The 20,061-nt window shown below is 39.1% G+C and overlaps 1 protein-coding gene and 1 non-coding gene across 2 annotated transcripts in view; both read right to left on the reverse strand.

Moving 5' to 3' along the window:
• Window positions 1-8,455: 8,455 nt before the first annotated feature.
• Window positions 8,456-8,526, reverse strand: Trnag-ccc. Its single transcript has one exon. It is a non-coding gene; the product is annotated as a tRNA-Gly (tRNA).
• Window positions 8,527-12,126: 3,600 nt separating this feature from the next.
• The window catches only part of LOC103515090 (putative uncharacterized protein DDB_G0282133), a gene marked incomplete at its 5' end in the record, with an annotated part of 22,038 nt that continues 14,103 nt past the window's right edge, over window positions 12,127-20,061 (reverse strand). The window contains 2 exons of the mRNA XM_026827892.1: window positions 12,127-12,248; window positions 12,672-13,048. Of these exons, the coding sequence (XP_026683693.1) occupies window positions 12,127-12,248; window positions 12,672-13,048 (499 nt within the window). The remainder of the gene's footprint in view (window positions 12,249-12,671; window positions 13,049-20,061) is intronic.

A 20,061-nucleotide genomic window follows, 5' to 3' on the forward strand; every position in this document is an offset into this window, starting at 1 on the left:
CCCCTAACCATGCTAGAGAGAGAGAGAGAGAGACAGAGAGGAAAGAGAGAGAGAATTCCCTTTATATGCTGAAAATGTACACGTACCAACTTTCATCCTAATTGTTCCGATTCTCGGAACAATTGTTTGAGAGTTGTGGTGAAACAATTATAGAAAGCCTAACAAACAGACATACCAACACAATCGTCTATTGAAAATTTGAATCCTTAGAATTTACAATACTTACCAGGCTAAATATAGTTACATATATTCTAAGGTAGCGTGTCTCTTTCTCTCCCTCTCCCTCCCCCTCCCTCCCTCTCTCTCTCTCTCTCTCTATCTTGTGTGTTGTGGTTTCATGAAGTTTGATCCTGCCCCTAACCATGCTAGAGAGAGAAAGAGAGAGAGAGAGTTCCCTTTATATGCTGAAAATGTACTCGCACCAACTTTCATCCTAATTGTTCCGAGCGGAACAATTATTTGAGAGTTGTGGTGAAACAATTAGAGAAAGCCTAACAAACAGACATACCAACCAAATGCACAATCGTCTATTGAAAATTTGAATCCTTAGAATTTACAATACTTACCAGGCTAAATATAGTTACATACATTCTAAGGTAGCGTGTCTGCCATGTAAGCGCTAGGTCGCGTTTTCGATTCCCGCCCGAGCCGGATTTTATCCCAAACAGATAAGGCTCGTTCTCGGAACGGCTGGCTTTCTCCTATCTTGTCTTAATTCTCTCTTCGCTTTCGGGATGATAACACCTTAGCAGTTACAGTTCCTTCTATCAAACCTCTAAAAACTTTCGACTTTCGATTAAATTTGCGGAATACGTATTTGAAAATTTTTCTAAGGCGGCCAATGGCGGCCAATTTTTGACCTCTATCAAAACTTTCAAAAATCATGATATTCACTTCGTTCGCTCAATTTTCGATGCTATAAGCAGATATTGCAAAATGGACGGCAAAAAATTCCTCACGTATGCAGGATAAAAATGTTGGAAATCTCGAATTTCCAAGTGAAAAAATAATGAGGAGACTGCAGAGATATTTTGCACCAGCATACTCTGGGCGATAGTACGTGAAGCCCTTTTTATCCTGTCATATTTGTACTATAGATAGGTCCTCTTTTTTCAAGTTTTGTCTCCTTTGTGATAAGTACATTGCGTAACTACATTTGTTTCCAGGCGTTCATACAAATTTTGGATTTTGTTTTGTACAGACGGGGTCGAAGTTTTTCGTCAGCCTCTCAATCAGCCCTTACTAAAGTAACTAAGGCGATTGCTTTGGGCTGACATTTGGTTTTGGCTACAAATTTTAATAGTGGATGCCCTTCGCACTCAACTGCTATTTCTTTAGCAAGGGATATTCAAGCTGGTGTACTGTTTAAAGTCCCCCAGCCAGACTAAGCTGGTCTGCTCCCTATTTAAAGTCCCCCCAGCCAGACTAAGCTGTTCCACTCTCTGTTTAACGTAACCCAGCCAGACTAAGCTGGTCTACTCCCTGTTTAACGTCCCCCATCCAGACTAAGCTGGTCTACTTCCTGTTTAACGTCCCCCAGCCAGACTAAGCTGGTCTACTCCCTGTTTAACGTCCCCCATCCAGACTAAGCTGGTCTACTTCCTGTTTAACGTCCCCCAGCCAGACTAAGCTGGTCTACTCCCTGTTTAACGTCCCCCATCCAGACTAAGCTGGTCTACTTCCTGTTTAACGTCCCCCAGCCAGACTAAGCTGGTCTACTCCCTGTTTAACGTCCCCCATCCAGACTAAGCTGGTCTACTTCCTGTTTATAGCCCCCTAGCCAGACCAAGCTAGTCTACTCCCTGTTTAACGTCCCCCTTCCAGACATCACATCCACTCCTTAGTGGATCATACATATCTTCTCCACATATCTCTTCCGCTTGCCTTAGGTTGTAGATATCTTCTCTTCCACTTAACTGTGCCTTGTTTTATTAGGCACTTTATTTCCTTATGTCTTGCTTTATATGTGCTTTCTACATGGCTTTTTTATCTCTCTTCAGCTTTTCAAACATAGGATATAATAAAGTGACTTCTGGGGAGGTCTTTTTCAATGGCCCTCATGTCTTTTTTTATTTATTCGCTCTCCCTAACTCTCTGCTCCTTATCCTCATTCCGTCTTGTTCTCAATTTCCTTCACATCTTTTCTCTTCCTCCCCTCCTCCTCCTGCTTCTCAAACTCTTTCTTCTCCTTCTTTTCCTCCTTCGACTCTTCTTTCTCAATCTATTCATCTATTGCTCCTCGAACTCTTCTTCGTCTTCTCTTCCTTCTTCATCTTCTTCTTCTCCTTCTGTTCTTCCCTCCTCTTTCTTCCTCTCCTCCTTCCTATTCTTTCTTCGTCGTCTTCTTCTTGTTCTCCTTCTTCTCCTTTTTCTTCTTCTCCTTCTTTTTCTTCTCTTCCTTCATCTTCTTCTTCTCCTTCTGTTCTTCCTTCCTCTTTCTTCCTCTCCTCCTTCCTATTCTTTCTTCGTCGTCTTCTTCTTGTTCTCCTTCTTCTCCTTTTTCTTCTTCTCCTTCTTTTTCTTTCCCTTGTTCTTCTTATTCTTCCACCCTTTCTCTTGTACTTTCTTTATTCTCTTCTCTTTTCACCCTTCTACATCTCAATATCTTCTGCCTCTCCTTTTTTTTCCTTTTCTTCTCCACCTCTTTCATTTCTTTCTTGTTATCAGCGTTTTTAATTAGGAAGTACCTAAAACGGTATGAGGTACTCTTCGCCTCTCATTTTCTACGTTTTTCTCTTTGTCAAGGGTATATTATTAATTAGAAGAAATATTCACTAGAATAAGCGCTTCATTATTGGAGAAAATGAAGAATAGGGGGAGAAGGAGGAGGACGAAGAAGAGGAAAGAGAAGAAAAAGAAAGAGGAAAAGAAGAATAAGAAGAGTGACAGAAAGTCGCTTTTGAATAGATAGAAAAGAATGACAGACACCGAAGCGAATACAATAGGGAAAGAGAAGAAAAATAAAGAGGAAAAGAAGAATAAGAAGAGTGACAGAAAGTCGCTTTTGAATAGATAGAAAAGAATGACAGACACCGAAGCGAATACAATAGCAGAATTAGATGTCCCTTCTCTGACAGTCTAGAAGAGAATACTTCTTATTTAGTGCAAGAAAAACGAGTCAGTTTAATACTTTTCAGTAAACTGCAGACACTTCAGTTTGTAAAGCAAAGACCGCACTCAGAAAAAAGTATCTACAGGACATCAATAGACACAATGGAAAATGCAATGAAGAGTAACTGAATATTGTAAAAAATAGTAAATTATACAGAGTGGAATAGTGGAATAGCATAGAATAAACAGTGTTTATGTGAGAGTACATTTTGCATTATTACTCGTATAATTGTCCACTGTTAAAAATATCAACCAGCCTAGTTCGCTTAGTTGGTAGTGCGTCTGCCTTGTAAGCGCTAGGCCGCGGGTTCGATTCCCGCCCGGGGCGGATTTTATCCTGCTGGGATAAAGTTCGTTCGCGGAACGGCTGGCTTTCTCCTATCCTGTCTTCCTTCTCTCTTCGATTTCGGGACGATAAGACCGTAGCAGTTACAGCTCCCTCTGTCAAACCTCTTAAAAAATAAAAATATCAAGCGTGCCGGGAGACGCGCGAACGTCAAGTGTTCGAATAAAATGTACATAGATTAGATTAGATGGCTTTTTTTTACTGTCCTGTACAACTACTAAGATTTTAACTAGGGAGGTTTCGTCCTCCATTCGGCAACAAACTTGCCACCTCACATGAAACTCACCCAGCCATCAGTAGGGTCAGGTAAAAACCAGCAGTACCCGATTGCCCAGATGGTCACCCATCCTGATACAAATCACACACAACGTTCCTTAACTTCAGTGAACCATATGAAACTGGTGCATTCACGATGCCTATCACCGCAAAGACGCTTTAGAAAACGCTCATAAACTGAGGTTTTCTGGAAGCCTTGTCACCTCACATGAAACTCTCCCAGCCAGTAGGGTCAGGGAAAAACCAGCAGTACCCGACTGCCCAGATAGTCACCCATCCTGATACAAACCACACACAGCGTTCCTTAACTTTAGTGAACCATATGAAACTGGTGCATTCACGATGCCTATCACCGCAAAGACGCTTTAGAAAACGCTCATAAACTGAGGTTTTCTGGAAGGATGAGTTTAGGGTGGTGAAAATTTGGGACGAGCCATGTGGTTAGGACAGAGGCACAGTACATATAGGACTATAGGGTGGGGTCTGATTGGGACGGAGAGAGAGGAAAGAAAGGGAGGGAAGGAAAGAGAGAGAGAGAGAGAGAGAGAGAGAGAGATGGTTATTGGGAAAGGGTAACTTTAGGCCAAGGGGAGTATTTTGACCCATTTGCGGTAAAGAAGGGCAACTTTGGAACACGGGTCTTAGTGTGGTTATTGGGAAAGGGTAACTTTAGAACAAGAGGAAATTGTTTCATTATAAACCACAGCTTATCAATGTACATAATTTTATTATTGTCATCGCATGAGTCATCAAGTCATTAGTGTCATTGATCCTATTTTTTTTTTTTTTTTTAAGAGGTTTGACAGAGGGAACTGTAACTGCTAGGGTCTTATCGTCCCAAAAACGAAGAGAGAAAGAAGACAGGATAGGAGAAAAGCCAGCCGTTCCGAGGACGAACATTATCCCATCAGGATAAAATCCGCCCCGGGTGGGAATCGAACTCACGGCCTAGCGCTTACAAGGCAGACGTACTACCAACCAAGCTAACTAGGCTGGCTAAAGTAGCTATTAACAGTATTCACTTAGTAGTTGCCAACCTAGGTCATTGATTCCCATCCGGGGCAAAAAAAAAAAAAAAAAAAAAAAATCAGGGAAAAAACCCAAAAAACGGCAAGACTTTTTTAAAAAAAAAAAAAAAAAAAAAAATCAGTGTAAACAGCCAAAATACGGTCAGATCTTTCTAATGCTCACTGCACTCGCCTTGCATGTGAAAGACCCGGGTTTGATTCTAGGTATGGTCGCTAAAGTTGTAAAATGCTAGTTGAATAATTTCATTTATTTACTGTCTCTCTCAGTTCTCTTTCTCTCTCTCTCCTCTAAAAATTCCCAACCATCAATAATAAATATATTATCTGTGCATAAGTACATAGGTACGTACATAAGTAGTTAGTTACCTATTGCTACTACCTATTTTTATGAAATTAAAGAGGGTATTAGAGATGAAGAGAGAGAGAGAGAGAGAGAGAGAGAGAAAAAGAAAGAGAACGAGGAGAAAACAATTTGTATAGAAAATTGAAAGAAGCGGTGAAGGCTAAGAGAAAGAGAGCATGATAAAAGTTACGTGTGAGAGAGTGAGAGGGAAGAAGATAGTGAGAGGGAGGGAAAGAGAGAGAGGGAGGTAAGCTTTCGATGGAAAATACCTGTATATGCAGAATTAGATCTTTGCAATTTGTAAGAGAGAGAGAGAGAGAGAGAGGTATAGCTTCCGGGATGAAAAATGAAACTTCCCAGTTTGATGTGGGGAAATTGAATTTTCCTTAATAACATTTTTATCTCTATATTCTTCTCCCCCTCCCTCCTCCCTCTAGTTCTCCCCTCTCTATCTATCTCTGTCTTTCTCTTTTACCACTTTATGCTATCTCCTTCACCCCTCGCCTTAAGAAATAAAATACCCACTTCTGTCATGACCTGAGACACTGGTAGAGGAATCATTGCGCCGTAGGCGAAATTTGTCTGGAATGAGAGGAACCAGAGAATCCGAACCCCAAAGTACATTTTTATAGACAGTTATTCCCGACCCCCCCCTAAAATTTGCCATAACGTTTCGATTTTGAGTCTTGTATGATTTAGATTTTTAGAATAATATAGAATCTATGTAAGATTTATCTATGTAAGATTTATGTAGGGTAGGATCCTAGATATCAACTCATCTTGCCATATGATTTGTACGGCACTGTATTAAGGGTAAGTAAATTATTATGTATACCTAGTTAGATATCTAGTTATATTATGTGCTAGAAGTGTATTATGTACTATGTAGTTATATTATGTGCTAGAAGTATATTATCTGTTAGTTCGTTATTTGACAATGTTTTTGTTTAGTTTATTGCCCTCTCCCCCTCACCCCACCCACTCTGTTAACAATATGGTGGATAATGTGTTGAATAACAGTTGTGAATTAATGATAATAAAATTGTAATTATAATAATTTTAAAATAGTAGTGTGACCTTGTGATTTCACCTTGGAGGAAGAAGGGGAAAAGGAGAGAGAGAGAGAGAGAGAGAGAGAGAGAGAGAGAGAGAGAGAGAGAGAGAGAGAGAGAGAGAGAGAGAAAAATGAGAAATACCTCCTGAGAGAAGAAACAAAATTAAAAAAGAGAAAAACTAAACGAAATAAGAGAAAGACATCAAGAAACAGATGAGAAAGAGAGAGAGAGAAGATGAAGAAAAAAGGAAGAGGAGGTGAAAAAACTTAATGTAATTTGAAAGTTATAATTAAGTTCATAATATAGGGTATACAGGGTGGTCCGTAGTTTCGGGGGGCGTCCCCCTTGTGTAGCTCCGCCCCCCCGGACGCACCTTTTACGCCCCTCAGATTGGACCATGAATAGATCAGTTGCGCTAACTTGGGTGATGTTTCAAAGTCATAGAGCAGGAAAAATGAGGACTAACTGAATCTTTCTTTTTCTTCTACGACTTCGACCAGACAATAGAGAGTTTTTGCAACCAAAATTAGCGTCCCGTAATTGAACTTTCTAATTTTAATAGAATTCTGCACATGCGCAAAAACGAGTTTTCGTCAAGTAACGTTAAAAAGTTCAGTTACGGGGCGCTAATTTTGGTTGCAAAATATCCATTTTTTTTATGGTATGCGAAAATTTTGCAGGAAGGTTCAGTCCGTTGTGTCCCTCCCTAATTTTTTTGCGGCACACTGTATAGTTTTTCCAGAGAAAGAGAGAGGAAAAAATAGAAATTAAACATTGCATTAAGGAGAAAAGTTTTGATATCTCCTTCTCTTTCTCCTCACCTTTTCTCTCTCTCACTCTTCTATCCATCTATCTTAATCTTTATATTTTACCTGTATTCTGAACCTTGATTGTGCCTAATTTTTAAATTGATTTCTCTTGATCTGAACCTTGATTCTACTTGGTTTTTTGAACCTTCAGGAACTAAGGAATAGAGGTGAAAGAGCTTACTTCAAATAAGAAAAGAGATGGAAACCTGAACCTAGAAAGGGCCCTAACATTTTCTTTTAAAAGTACAGTACCAAATACAACATAAAAATGAACCACAAAGAACTACTCAAGAAGAGGCATCACAAAATATTTTTTAAGAAACTTACACCACAAAATACTTTGTAAGAAAAAACACCACAAAATACTTCATAAGAAACTTACACCACAAAATACTTTGCAAGAAACTACACCACAAAATACTTCATAAGAAACTTACACTACAAAATAAGTCACAAGAAACGTACACCACACAATCCTTCATAAGAAACTACACCACGAAATACCTACTTTGCAAGAAACTTCACCACAAAATACTTCACAAGCATGTACAATGTGTACACCACAAAATAGGTTCAAATTTCGACGTATTTCACGATGCACTGATCTGAACCTTGATTCTACTTGATTTTTTGAACCTTCAGGAACTAAGGAATAGAGGTGAAAGAGCTTACTTCAAATAAGAAAAGTACAGTACCAAATACAACATAAGAAAAATGCACCACAAAGAACTACCCAAGAAGAGACATCTCAAAATACTTCATAAGAAACTTACACCACAAAATAAGTCACAAGAAACGTACACCACACAATACTTCATGAGAAACTACACCACAAAATACTCTGCAAGAAACTACACCACAAAATACCTACTTTTCAAGAAACTTCACCACAAAATACTTCACAAGCATGTACAATGTGTACACCACAAAATAGGTTCAAAATTCGACGTATTTCACGATGCATAGGAAAGGGGGAGGAAAAAGAGAAGAGAGAGAGAGGAAGAAAATTGAATGGAAAAATAATTTCTTCCTCCTCTCTCCCTCTCCCTCTATTTCTCCCAAGGGAGTAATTTTCATTTTTTGTCCGTAATATTTCAATGTAAATATTTTGATAATCTCTCTCTCTCCCTTTCTCTCTCTCTCTCCCTCACTCCCTCTCCCTTTCTATCTCTTTCTCTCTCTGTCTCTCTTCCTTTCCCTCTTTCTCTCTCTCGCTCTAAGCGAGCATCAGCTGATAGATAAACATCAAAATCTTCTCTCTGTGTCTCTCATCTCTACTTTTCTCTCTCGCTCTCCCTCTTCTCTTTTCTTCTCTTTCTCTCTCTCTACCTCTGTCTCTCTCTCTTTTTTTAATCTAAAATTCTCTGTTAGATCTCTTCATATATCAATAAGCTATCGAGAAATTAAATCCCCCGGATCGGATTAACTTAACCAATGGACTGCTTAAACTGGGTTAACCGGGGTATAAAAAAAGAGTAAAACAATACTGCACTGTCCGGGAATCGAACCCGAGTCGCAAGAATGGGAATCTTGCATGATACCACTACACCAACAGTGCCTGTTGAGTATGGCAGGGAAATTGTTTCATTATAATCCACAGCTTATCAATGTAATTATTGTCATCGCATGAGTCATCAGGTCATTAGTGTCATTGATCCTATTTTTTTTTAAGAGGTTTGACAGAGGGACCTGTAACTGCTAGGGCCTTATCGTCCCGAAATCGAAGAGAGAAGGAAGACAGGATAGGAGGAAAGCCAGCCGTTCCGAGAACGAACATTATCATTTCAGGATAAAATCCGCCCCGGGCGGGAATCAAACCCGCGGCCTAGCGCTTACAAGGCAGATGCACTACCAACTAAGCTAACTAGGCTGGCTAAAATAGCTATTAACAGTAATTATCCGGGGCAAAAAAATAATTAAAAAAAAAAATCAGGTGTAAACAGCCAAACTACAGTCTGGTCTTTCTAATGCTCACTGCACTCGCCTTGCATGTGAAAGACCCGGGTTTGATTCTAGGTATGGTCGCTAAATTTGTAAAATGCTAGTTGAGTAATTTCATTTATTTACTGTCTCTCTCAATTCTCTCTCTCTCTCTCTCTCTCTCTCTCTCTCTCTTTTCTCCTAATAATTCCCAACCATCAATAATAAATATTTTATCTGTGCATAGACTGCATAGGTACATAGGTACATACACAAGTACATAGGTACGTACATAAGTACATAGGTACGTACATAAATAGTTAGTTACCTACCTATGCTACTACCTATTTTTATGAAGTTAAAGAGAGGGTATTAAAGATGGAAAGAGATAGAAAGAGAGAGAGAAAGAGAAAGAGGAGAAAACAATTTGTATAGAAAATTGAAAGAAACGGTGAAGGCTAAGAGAAAGAGAGCATGATAATAGTTACGTGTGAGAGAGTGAGAGGGAGGGAAAGAGAGAGAGAGGGAGGTAAGCTTTCGATGGAAAATACCTGTATATGCAGAATTAGATCTTTGCAATTTGAAAGAGAGAGAGAGAGAGAGAGAGAGAGAGAGAGAGGGATAGCTTCCGGGATGAAAAATGAAACTTCCCAGTTTGATGTGGGGAAATTGAATTTTCCTTAATAACATTTTTATCTCTATCCTTCCCCTTCCCTCCTCCCTCTAGTTCTCCCCTCCCTATCTATCTCCGTCTTTCTCTTTTACCACTTTATGCTATCTCCTTCTCTTTCTCCTCACCTTTTCTCTCTCTCGCTCTTCTATCCATCTATCTTAATCTTTATATTTTACCTGTATTCTGAACCTTGATTGTGCCTAATTTTTAAATTGATTTCTCTTGATCTCTTCTCCCCCTCCCTCCTCCCTCTAGTTCTCCCCTCTCTATCTATCTCTGTCTTTCTCTTTTACCACTTTATGCTATCTCCTTCTACTACATAGAGGTATACCTATTATGTACATAGAGATAGGTGTATTATGTATTTAACATTATTACATAGAGGTATATCATGTAAATAGGGGTTTATTATGTATATAGAGGAATATATATTAGGTTATGTATAGTCTACTTCCTCTATTCTATACTACATGGAGCATGTAATTTGCATAGGGTGAAGGTAGTGGCGGATTAATCCCTCGCTTTGTCGACGGCGTCGTCCAGTTCGACGTTGGCTAAATCCGAATCACCCTTGGGTGGCGCAGGACTGTCCTCTACGGCCGCAAATTGGTTGTTGGGGTTTTCTTCGACAGCAAATTGTTCGTGTGCTTTGTTTTCTGAACGTTGGTTCTGAACGTTGAGAATATCAGCAGGGATCAATGCTACAGCATCAGCAGCAGTATTTAGACTATTTAGAGGCATTGGAGGAGGATTAAGAGCTACTTCAGCCGAATTCAAGGGTGTTCCCATTGCTGCGTCACTGGGCATGGGCATAACATTGGCTGGGGCAGGCACATCTTGGTTAACTAGGTGTGCTAGAGCTGGAAACAAAGTTAGAGAGAATTTCATTGTTTGATGTTTTATTGGAACAGTTGCGAACGCCAAGAATTCGATGTGATACGACGCGACGCGTGGATATCACAGGAAAATATATTCCGATTTCAATTAAAACATGTAATTAAAATCAAGCTATCCTCTGCCTTACCGCCAAAAAATGGTCACAGAATTGAGTCTAATCCTAGATCAATTTCAGGGAATCGGTATATTAACAAACTCAAAATAGTGCTTTTTATTTATTTTCGAAGTGATACGACGCGACGCGCGGGTATCACAGGAAAATATATTCCGATTTCAAGTAAAACATATAATTAAAATCAAGCTATCCTCTGCCTTACCGCCAAAAATGGTCACAGAATTGAGTCTAATCCTAGATCAATTTCAGGGAATCGGTATATTAACAAACTCAAAATAGTGCTTTTTATTTATTTAGACTGTGAGCTTAGAACAAGATGTCCCATTATGCTTACAGAACTTATAACTCGATAATCACAATCCTCAGTTGATCCAACATCGTACTCACAAGAGAATATAAACAAATCCAAATAGAAAGATAAGGACTTACCCAAGGGTGTCTGCTGATCAATAGCAGCTCCAGATATGATGCTAGCAACATTACACACCAAGACAATTAAAACGGGATAATTTCTATTGTCAATCAGCTCTCTTTTTGTCACCTTTCTGCGTATTTTACTGCTCAAGTTGTCAAAATTAAGCCTGCGGCGCTGTAAAAAAGATTCTTTTTTGTATACAGGGTGGTCCGTAGTTTCGGGGGGTGTCCCCCTTGTGTAGCTCCGCCCCCCCGGACGCACCTTTTACGCCCCTCACATTGGACCATGAATAGATCAGTTGCGCTTACTTGGGTGATGTTTCAAAGTCATAGAGCAGGAAAAATGAGGACTAACGGAATCTTTCTTTTTCTTCTACGACTTCTAGATCCCGAGATAAAGCGATTAAAAAAATGCCGGTAAATCGTGAACTTTTGACGTCACGGCATACGCTCCCGTAGGCGATGACGTCACATCAAATGTCCTCCCTTGCAGGCAACGCATTCATGTCTTTGTGCGCATACGTTTCTGCGCAGTTCTTTCTGCTCCTCCGCTAGCGCGCTTGCATAGTGGCACTACCTAACGGACGAAAAAACAACTGCGTAAAGTCTGACGTCACTCATATTTGAACTCTTCCATTTGAACGGAAAATAAAAATTGAATTTTCGACCTTTTACAGTTATTTTCTCGGAGTTTTGACCTCAGATTTAGATTTTTCTCAACTTTTTACATAGGAATCGACCATTTATTTATAATTTTTACCCGTTTGCAACTGCTCCATTGAAATTTCCATCGTCGCTGCGTCGCGTCGTTTTTGAGCTTTCTTCACATAGGACAGATTTATTATTATTATTATTACTATTACCGATTCCCATGGCCCGCCATCTTGGATTTCCTATGGCTTAGTACAGGCGGTACCAAAAAGAGAGAAAACGAAAGAGTTTCACAGAGGAGGGGAAATTGCGAAAGGAACATACGCGACTATTCATTCTCGAATCCAACGGTACATTGATGATACAAGTCGCCAACATTGCCATTGCCGGTCTAAAAATTCAATTAAAAAACGAATTTGAATGCATAATTAACGACAAAGTGTTTCCAATCCTCTATCATAATCAGATAAATTAGAGGATGAAGAGGGTTAGAGGGTGAGTAAGTAGAAATTAGATGGTGAATTAAAATAAGAGGATGAAGAGGAATTGGATGGTGAATTAGAGGATAGATAGGAATTAGATGGTGAATTAGAGAACGATGAATATGAATTAGAGGACAAATTAGAGGATGAAGAGGATTAGAGGGTGAGTAAGTAGAAATTAAATGGTGAATAAAAGGATAGATAGGAATAAGAGGATGAAGAGGAATTGGATGGTGAATTAGAGGATAGATAGGAATTAGATGGTGAATTAGAGGACGATGAATATGAATTAGAGGACAAATTAGAGGATGAAGAGGATTAGAGGGTGAGTAAGTAGAAATTAGATGGTGAATAAAAGGATAGATAGGAATAAGAGGATGAAGAGGAATTGGATGGTGAACTAGAGGATAGATAGGAATTAGATGGTGAATTAGAGGACGATGAATATGAATTAGATGACAAATTAGAGGATGAAGAGGATTAGAGGGTGAGTAAGTAGAAATTAGATGGTGAATTAAAGGATAGATAGGAATAAGAGGATGAAGAGGAATTCGATGGTGAATTAGAGGATAGATAGGAATTAGATGGTGAATTAGAGGACGATGAATATGAATTAGAGGACAAATTAGAGGATAGATAGGAATTAGATGGTGAATTAGAGGACGATGAATATGAATTAGATGGTGAATTAGAAGATAGATAGGAATTAGATGGTGAATTAGAGGACGATGAATATGAATTAGATGGTGAATTAGAGGATAGATAGGAATTAGATGGTGAATTAGAGGACGATGAATATGAATTAGATGGTGAATTAGAGGATAGAAAGGAATTAGATGGTGCATTAGAGGACGATGAATATGAATTAGAGAATAAATTAGAGGATGAAGGTTTCCCGAAAAGAAAAGTAGATTTATTCGGGGTAAAACTTGGAACTCGCTGCGTTTAATCAGTAATCTGGCAAAATCTGAGTCACGTATGGAAGAAAAAAAGTTGCCGCAACTACATAAACTTATTCAAGTTGATGATCATTAAATTAAAACTTTATTATGTCAGGAGGAGAGAAGGGAGAAGGGAAGAAGAGGGGAGGGAAGGAGAAGGAAGAGAGGGCAAAAGAAGAGAGAAAAGGGAGAAAATACGAGTTGAAAGGGAGAGAAGGAGGAGGATTTTTTCTGCTTTCTGCACGTTTGACTCTCGGCCTCTCTATGTCTCATCCTATCATTCCTATCAGCTCTCTTCTCTCCCTCCCATTCTATCTCTTCTCATTTCTCCTCCTTTTCCTCTCTTCCTTTTATTTTTTCTTCCCTCGTTCTTCCTCTCCATTTTCATCTCTTCTTCCTCTTTCTCTTTTTTTTATCTCTTCTTCCTCTTTCTCTCCTTCCCTTCTCTTCTTCTTTCTCTTCCTCCTAATCCTCCCTCTCCTCTTTCTCCTTCTGTATCTTTGCATCCTCCATCAACTTCAGTATAAAAAAGATGTGAAAACACCCCAAAGAGACAGGTGACATGACCCCTGCTGGTCGTTTCAGAATACCGGGAGTATGGCAGGTACAACTTTATACTGTTCATAAACTTTATACAGGGTATCCCGAAATTTAATGAACAACCACAGCCCTCCGAGCTCTGATAGTGACTGGTATTGAACCCGAGACCTCCAGCTTGGGATCCAACTACTGACAGAACTATAGTATAGAATTCTATGTCCCTTCTCACAGAGTTATGGCACTGACAGACAACCTAATTAAAATAGAAAAATCCAAGTTCAAACTTAAAATTCACTCCATTCGTTCAATAAGCGCCACAGACCGCTTGAAATCCCGGAAAATATTTTGAGCTTTGTGAAATTGTGCTGGAAAAACAACATCCCTTCCCTCATGTTTCTTTGAATAAGATTCAGGACGTAAGCAGTAGCATCTTGCGACTTGCTACTTGCGAAGTGTTACCTCAGTGCGAAACGCGCCTAAGGAGTTCAAATTTAAATCTCCCTTCTTTCGTTCAATAAGCGCCACAGACCGCTTGAAATCCCGGAAAATATTTTGAGCTTTGTGAAATTGTGCTGGAAAAACAACATCCCTTCCCCTCGTCCCTCTATTGAGTACCCCAACCCTACCCTAAGTGTTTGACAGTTTAGAATAAAGACACATGTAGGGTGGTGGACATAGTGGGGGTACGCTACCCCACTTATTTGTCTCCAAGGAGCTGATGTCGGTACGAAAAGTTTTCTTCTTCTCCCTTTTCTTCTTTTTAGTTGTTCCTTCTTCTTCCTCTCCTTCTTCTTCTTCTTCTCCTTCTCCTTCTCCTCCTCCTCGTCTAATACTTCTCCTAGAAGCTCTTTCTCCTCCTTCTTCCTCTCCTCTTTCTTATCTTCTCTTTCTTCACCTTCAGCTTCTTTTTCTTCATATTCTTCTTTGTCTTCCTCTCTTCTTATTCGTATTCTGCTGCTTCTGCTTCTTTTTCTTCTTCGTATTATACTTCTTTTCCTCTCCTAATCCTTCTTATTTTTCTTCTTCTTCCCCTCCTCGTCGTCCTCCTTCTTTATTTTTATTTTTTCCTTGACTTTTTACTTTTTTTTATTACCGCTATTACGTTTGCCTGTGTTTCTTGCCATGCTATTTGTTTTCCTCGTAGTCTTTTAGAGTTTTATTCGTATTCTGCTTCTTTTTCTTCTTCGTATTATACTTCTTTTCCTCTCCTAATCCTTCTTATTTTTCTTCTTCTTCTTCCCCTCCTCGTCGTCCTTCTTCTTTATTTTTATTTTTTTTCTTGACTTTTTACTTTTTTTTATTACCGCTATTACGTTTGCCTGTGTTTCTTGCCATGCTATTTGTTTTCCTCGTAGTCTTTTAGAGTTTTTCCTTTAGTCGGAAGTGTTCATTATTTGCTCTCTACAATAAACTCTACAGCTCTACAGTTATAAGTCCATTATAGTTCTAGCTAGAGGTATAGTATCTGCCTTAGATATTGTAGAGAGCAACCTCCGTGGCCGAGTGGGTATCACACTAGGCTTGCACGCAGGAGGTCTGGGTTCGATTCCCGGCGCGGCCGAGGTTTTTTTTTCGGTTCTGTGCTTGGAGTTCGGGGTGCACTCAGCCTCGTGAGGACAATTGAGTAGCTACTTCAATGGAATAGAGACCAGTGGCGGCATTACAAGTGTAAAAGGATTTCTACAGAACCTAATTTTACAGAAATAGGTATCAGGGAAAAGATAGGAAAAAGTGGGTTGTAAAAATGTTCAAACGAATTTTACCATCGCAATTATCCCAAATATCTCTTTGATAGCTCCAAATTAAAATAAATGTAGCAGAGAATTTAGCTCATATTCTATCTATATCTACCTAGCATACCTACCGACCTACCTAGCCAATTAGGTACCTACCTACCTATATAACTATTTAGGTGCCCTCATTTTACTTTTTGATTGAGCTCGTGCTCCAAATATTACTGCTTTTGTAGTGGTAAGTAGATACCTATACAAGTACCTATACATTATGTACCTAAACAGGTAAGTAGGTATTAGGTACTATGTCAAAATTCTGCATCTAAAAGCATTCTGTTTCAAGTTTTCGGTAGGTAGGTACTCTGTGATGCCATTTTCTGTTTGTTCAGTAATTCATACAAAGTCTCATTCGTGTTTTCATGTTTGTTTTTACCTAGGTAGTTATTGTTTTTCCTTGTGTTTTTGAATTATTTGAATTTGAAACAGAAACAAGATGGAGGAGGAGGAACAATGGCAACAATGTATTGAGATAAGTGGCAACACAGGCACGCTTATAAGAGAACCTTTGAATCAAGTTCCTTTGAGGACCACACCAGCAGGTTGCCATTGTACGATAAAAGATACCGAAGTAAGGATACTAGTGTAATGGAGGTGGAGGAGGAGGAGGAGGAACAACAACGGCAACAATGTATTGAGATAAGTGGCAACACAGGCACGCTTATAAGAGAACGTTTGAATCAAGTTCCTTTGAGGACCACACCAGCAGGTTGCCATTGTACGATAAAAGATACCGAAGTAAGGATACTAGTGTAAGGAGGAGGAGGAGGAGGAGGAACAATGGCAACAATGTATTGAGATAAGTGGCAACACAGGCACGCTTATAAGAGAACATTTGAATCAAGTTCCTTTGAGGACCACACCAGCAGGTTGCCATTGTACGATAAAAGACACCGAAGTAAGGATACTAGTGTAACTAGTGCCCTATATCACCAAAATATGGAAAAGTATTTACAATTCCATATTTTGATATAGGTAATTTGTGAAAATTCAAAATTCTGTTTTTCCATTGGCACAAGGGTATAGTAAAAGGGTGTCTAATGCCCGCCAATGGTCTGTCATACTGTTGGGAAGCGGGGAAAGGAAAGTTAAATTAGGGGGAAGTGGGTCAAAGTGGGGATAAAATTCGAAAGTTTAATTTCCGGCGTATAGTTCTGTGTCCACATTTGATTGAATTTAATTTCAGCGGGCAGTTCTCTTTTTTTCCCGTCTTCTCCAGTAACAGGTTCGTTAGAGTATGTTTTCATGTTTAGAGGATTTAGGACTTTAACTTTTTTTTCAGTTTCTCTGTGGTTCGTATTCTTCGTATTAAAAAAAAAAAAAGATTAGTGTTTCACCGCCGTTTTTATTTCGTAGCAATGAAACAACTGCTACATCGGACGCATGTGGTCTGTGTCGTAGCATGCCCATCCTTTAGTATGCCTCTCATCAGATGGGCGAGAAGAGGCACAATACTCCCCATTTAGGTGCTGGGTCAACACGAGAACACCAGAAAGTAACCCGTTGAAATATTTGCAATCGAAAAACGAGTACAAATTTTTGTCGATGGTGGGATTCGAACCCGGGACCTTCTGCATGGCAAGCAAGATACAAGCGGCCCTCCACGTAATTATTTTTGGACTCGGTCTATGGGTGGCGTTCATGTGACTAGGCGGGTTGAAACCGATGTGAGGTAACTAGTGCCCTATATCACCAAAGTATGGAAAAGTATTTACAATTCCATGTTTTGATATAATTTGTGAAAATTCAAAATTCTGTTTTTTCGTTGGCACAAGGGTATAGTAAAAGGGTGTCTGATGCCCGCCAATGGTCTGTCAGACAGTCGGACTTTGGTTTATCAGGCGGTCTGAGCGTAAGTGGCGGACATTGCCATAGTAGATATAACAAGTAGATGTACCTATTTGAATTGAAGGCAGTACCTATTTGAATTGAAGGCAGAGTGTTGGGAAAAAGGAGCAAAGCAGGACGTCCCAGACCTTCAGATTTCCAGGACGTGAAAGACCTGATGAATGCTGAAACATATTCCTAGGTCTCGTAGATGAAGTTGATGGCGATGGACAGAGAACAAAAGCTATCCCGCTAAAGAAATGCCTTTATATCAACAAAGCCAATGCCATTAGAAAAGTTTAGGCGATGCTGACTTGAATGGAATAAAATCATCGTAAAAGACTATACCTACATTAGCATGAAGCAAAACGAGAAATATTTCCCCATGAAATCCAAAACTAGTGCAACTTCCCACAGAAGTTTGCAAAGCCCAAATACCTGTCGGACTTTGGTCTATCAGGCGGTCTGAGCGTGAGTGGCGGACATTACCACAGTAGATATAACAAGTAGATGTCTGAGTACCTATATTTGAATTGAAGGCAGAGTGTTGGGAAAAAGGAGTAAAGCAGGACGTCCCAGACCTTCATATTTCCAGGATGTAAAAGACCTGATGAATGCTGAAACATATTCCTAAGTCTCGTAGATGAAGTTGATGGCGATGGACAGAGAACAAAAGCTATCCCGCCAAAGCAATGCCTTTATATCAACAAAGCCAATGCCATTAGAAAAGTTTAGGCGATGCTGATTTGAATGGAACAAAATCATCGTAAAAGACTACCTCCATTAGCATGTAAATTAACAACAATTCAACAAAGAACTCCCAATTTTTACTTTCTATTTTGAATTACATCAGGAGAGAGTCAGTCTCCTCAGATATGAAGATGGGATGTCCTGGTGGGAGACAAAATGAAGAGACCATCATGGTGTCATAAGGTCAATGACAGAGTAGCAGGGTACCTATTTTGGATTTATGAAATAATAAAAGATCTGGTCTGCTAGGTATGAATGCGAAAAAAATGTCGTTCACCAAATTCAATAATAACGAAATGAAATTTCGAAATGCTTTGGACTCGAACTAGGGTTGGGACATCGACATCGATGTTTTGAAAACATCGATACATCGGAACAAAAACATCGATGTTTGACATCGATGTTTTTCTTTCGATGGAAACATCGAACATCGATGTTTTATTTTTCGATGTTCGATGTCTGTGGTTCCTCATGAAGTGGGAGGAGAACGGCTCGCTGCAGCGACCACAATTAGTTTTAGAAAGGCAAGAGTAAAGGGAGAAGATGAACGAAAAGATGGTGAAGAAATAGCAGAGAACAAGAGGGGAAGGAGGAGGAGACGACGAAGAAAACGAGGAACAACGAGAAGTAGAAGAAGCACAAGAACAAAAAGAAGAAGAAGACGAAGAAGAATTTAAAGAAGAAGAATGGCAAAGAACTTTCCAATTTTGTTCACCAAGTTATTTCTGTAGTTCTGTGCATAAAGTTCTGGGATTCAGTGAGTTTATTCAGAATTATATTGAACAAACACCTAAAATAGATGTAAGGCCTGGGTCTGGGATTCAAGTTCATTCAGAAATATTATGTTGAACAAATACCTATCAGATGAAAGTTCAATAAAGGTCTACGGTCGTGCCTGAGAGAAGAATACGAGAATTGAGTAGGAGTTGTAAGCAAAACTTTTAGGGAACGGCTCGCTGCAGCGACCACAATTAGTTTTAGAAAGGTAAGAGTAAAGGGAGAAGAAGAACAAAAAGATGGTGAAGAAATAACAGAGAACAAGAGGAGAAGGAGGAGGAGATGACGAAGAAAAGGGGGAATAACGAGCAGTAGAAGAAGAACAGAAACAAGAAAAAGAAGAAGAAGAAGAAGAAGAAGAAGAAGCAGAAGAACAAAAAGAAGAACAAGAAGAAGACGAAGAAAAATTAAAAGAAGAAGAATGGCAAAGAACTTTCCAATTTTGTTCACCAAGTTATTTCTGTAGTTCTGTGCATAAAGTTCTGGGATTCAGTGAGTTTATTCAGAATTATATTGAACAAACACCTAAAATAAATGAAAGGTCTAGGTCTGGGATTCAATATCCAAGTTCATTCAGAAATATGTTGAACAAATACCTATCAGATGAAAGTTCAATAAAGGTCTACGGTCGTGCCTGAGAGAAGAATACGAGAATTGAGTAGGAGTTGGAGGGTATATTATTGTATATGAACTTGGTTAAATATTTATGCAAGGAACTTATCATGAACTGAAAAGTATGAAGACAATATTTAAATGAGAACTATGGCACCCATATTATATGGGTGAAAGTACATACGAATATTATGTACATTTGTAATTTGTAGATAAGTACATAACATAATGAACTTGGTTAAATATTTATGCAAGGAACTTATCATGAACTGAAAAGTATGAAGACAATATTGAAATGAGAACTATGGCACCCATATTATATGGGTGAAAGTACATACGAATATTATGTACATTTGTAATTTGTAGATAAGTACATAACATAGGCAGTTTAGAAAGAACCATTTGAAAATTCGCGCGAAACCCCGATTCTAACGAAAAAATTGGACCCTGAGAGCTCTATTACTGAAACGATTACGGGTAGCCCTGTCATTTCACTTGTTATTCGTATTCAAATGGCAAAAACTGAGACTAGAGGGCCCATACCCCCTATGGCCCATTCAACATGAATTACATACATTTAATAACCATCGTTTAAAACCACTAAGTACCTAGGTAATCGTAGGTATTTATTATTATCTATATAAATAAAATTGTAGATTTGTCTGTACATTGCTTAGAATCGTGAAATTTTTAGTTATTCTTAC

The sequence above is a fragment of the Diaphorina citri genome, unplaced genomic scaffold (genome assembly GCF_000475195.1).
Source record: "Diaphorina citri unplaced genomic scaffold, Diaci psyllid genome assembly version 1.1 scaffold1274, whole genome shotgun sequence".
Classification (NCBI taxonomy): domain Eukaryota; kingdom Metazoa; phylum Arthropoda; class Insecta; order Hemiptera; family Psyllidae; genus Diaphorina; species Diaphorina citri.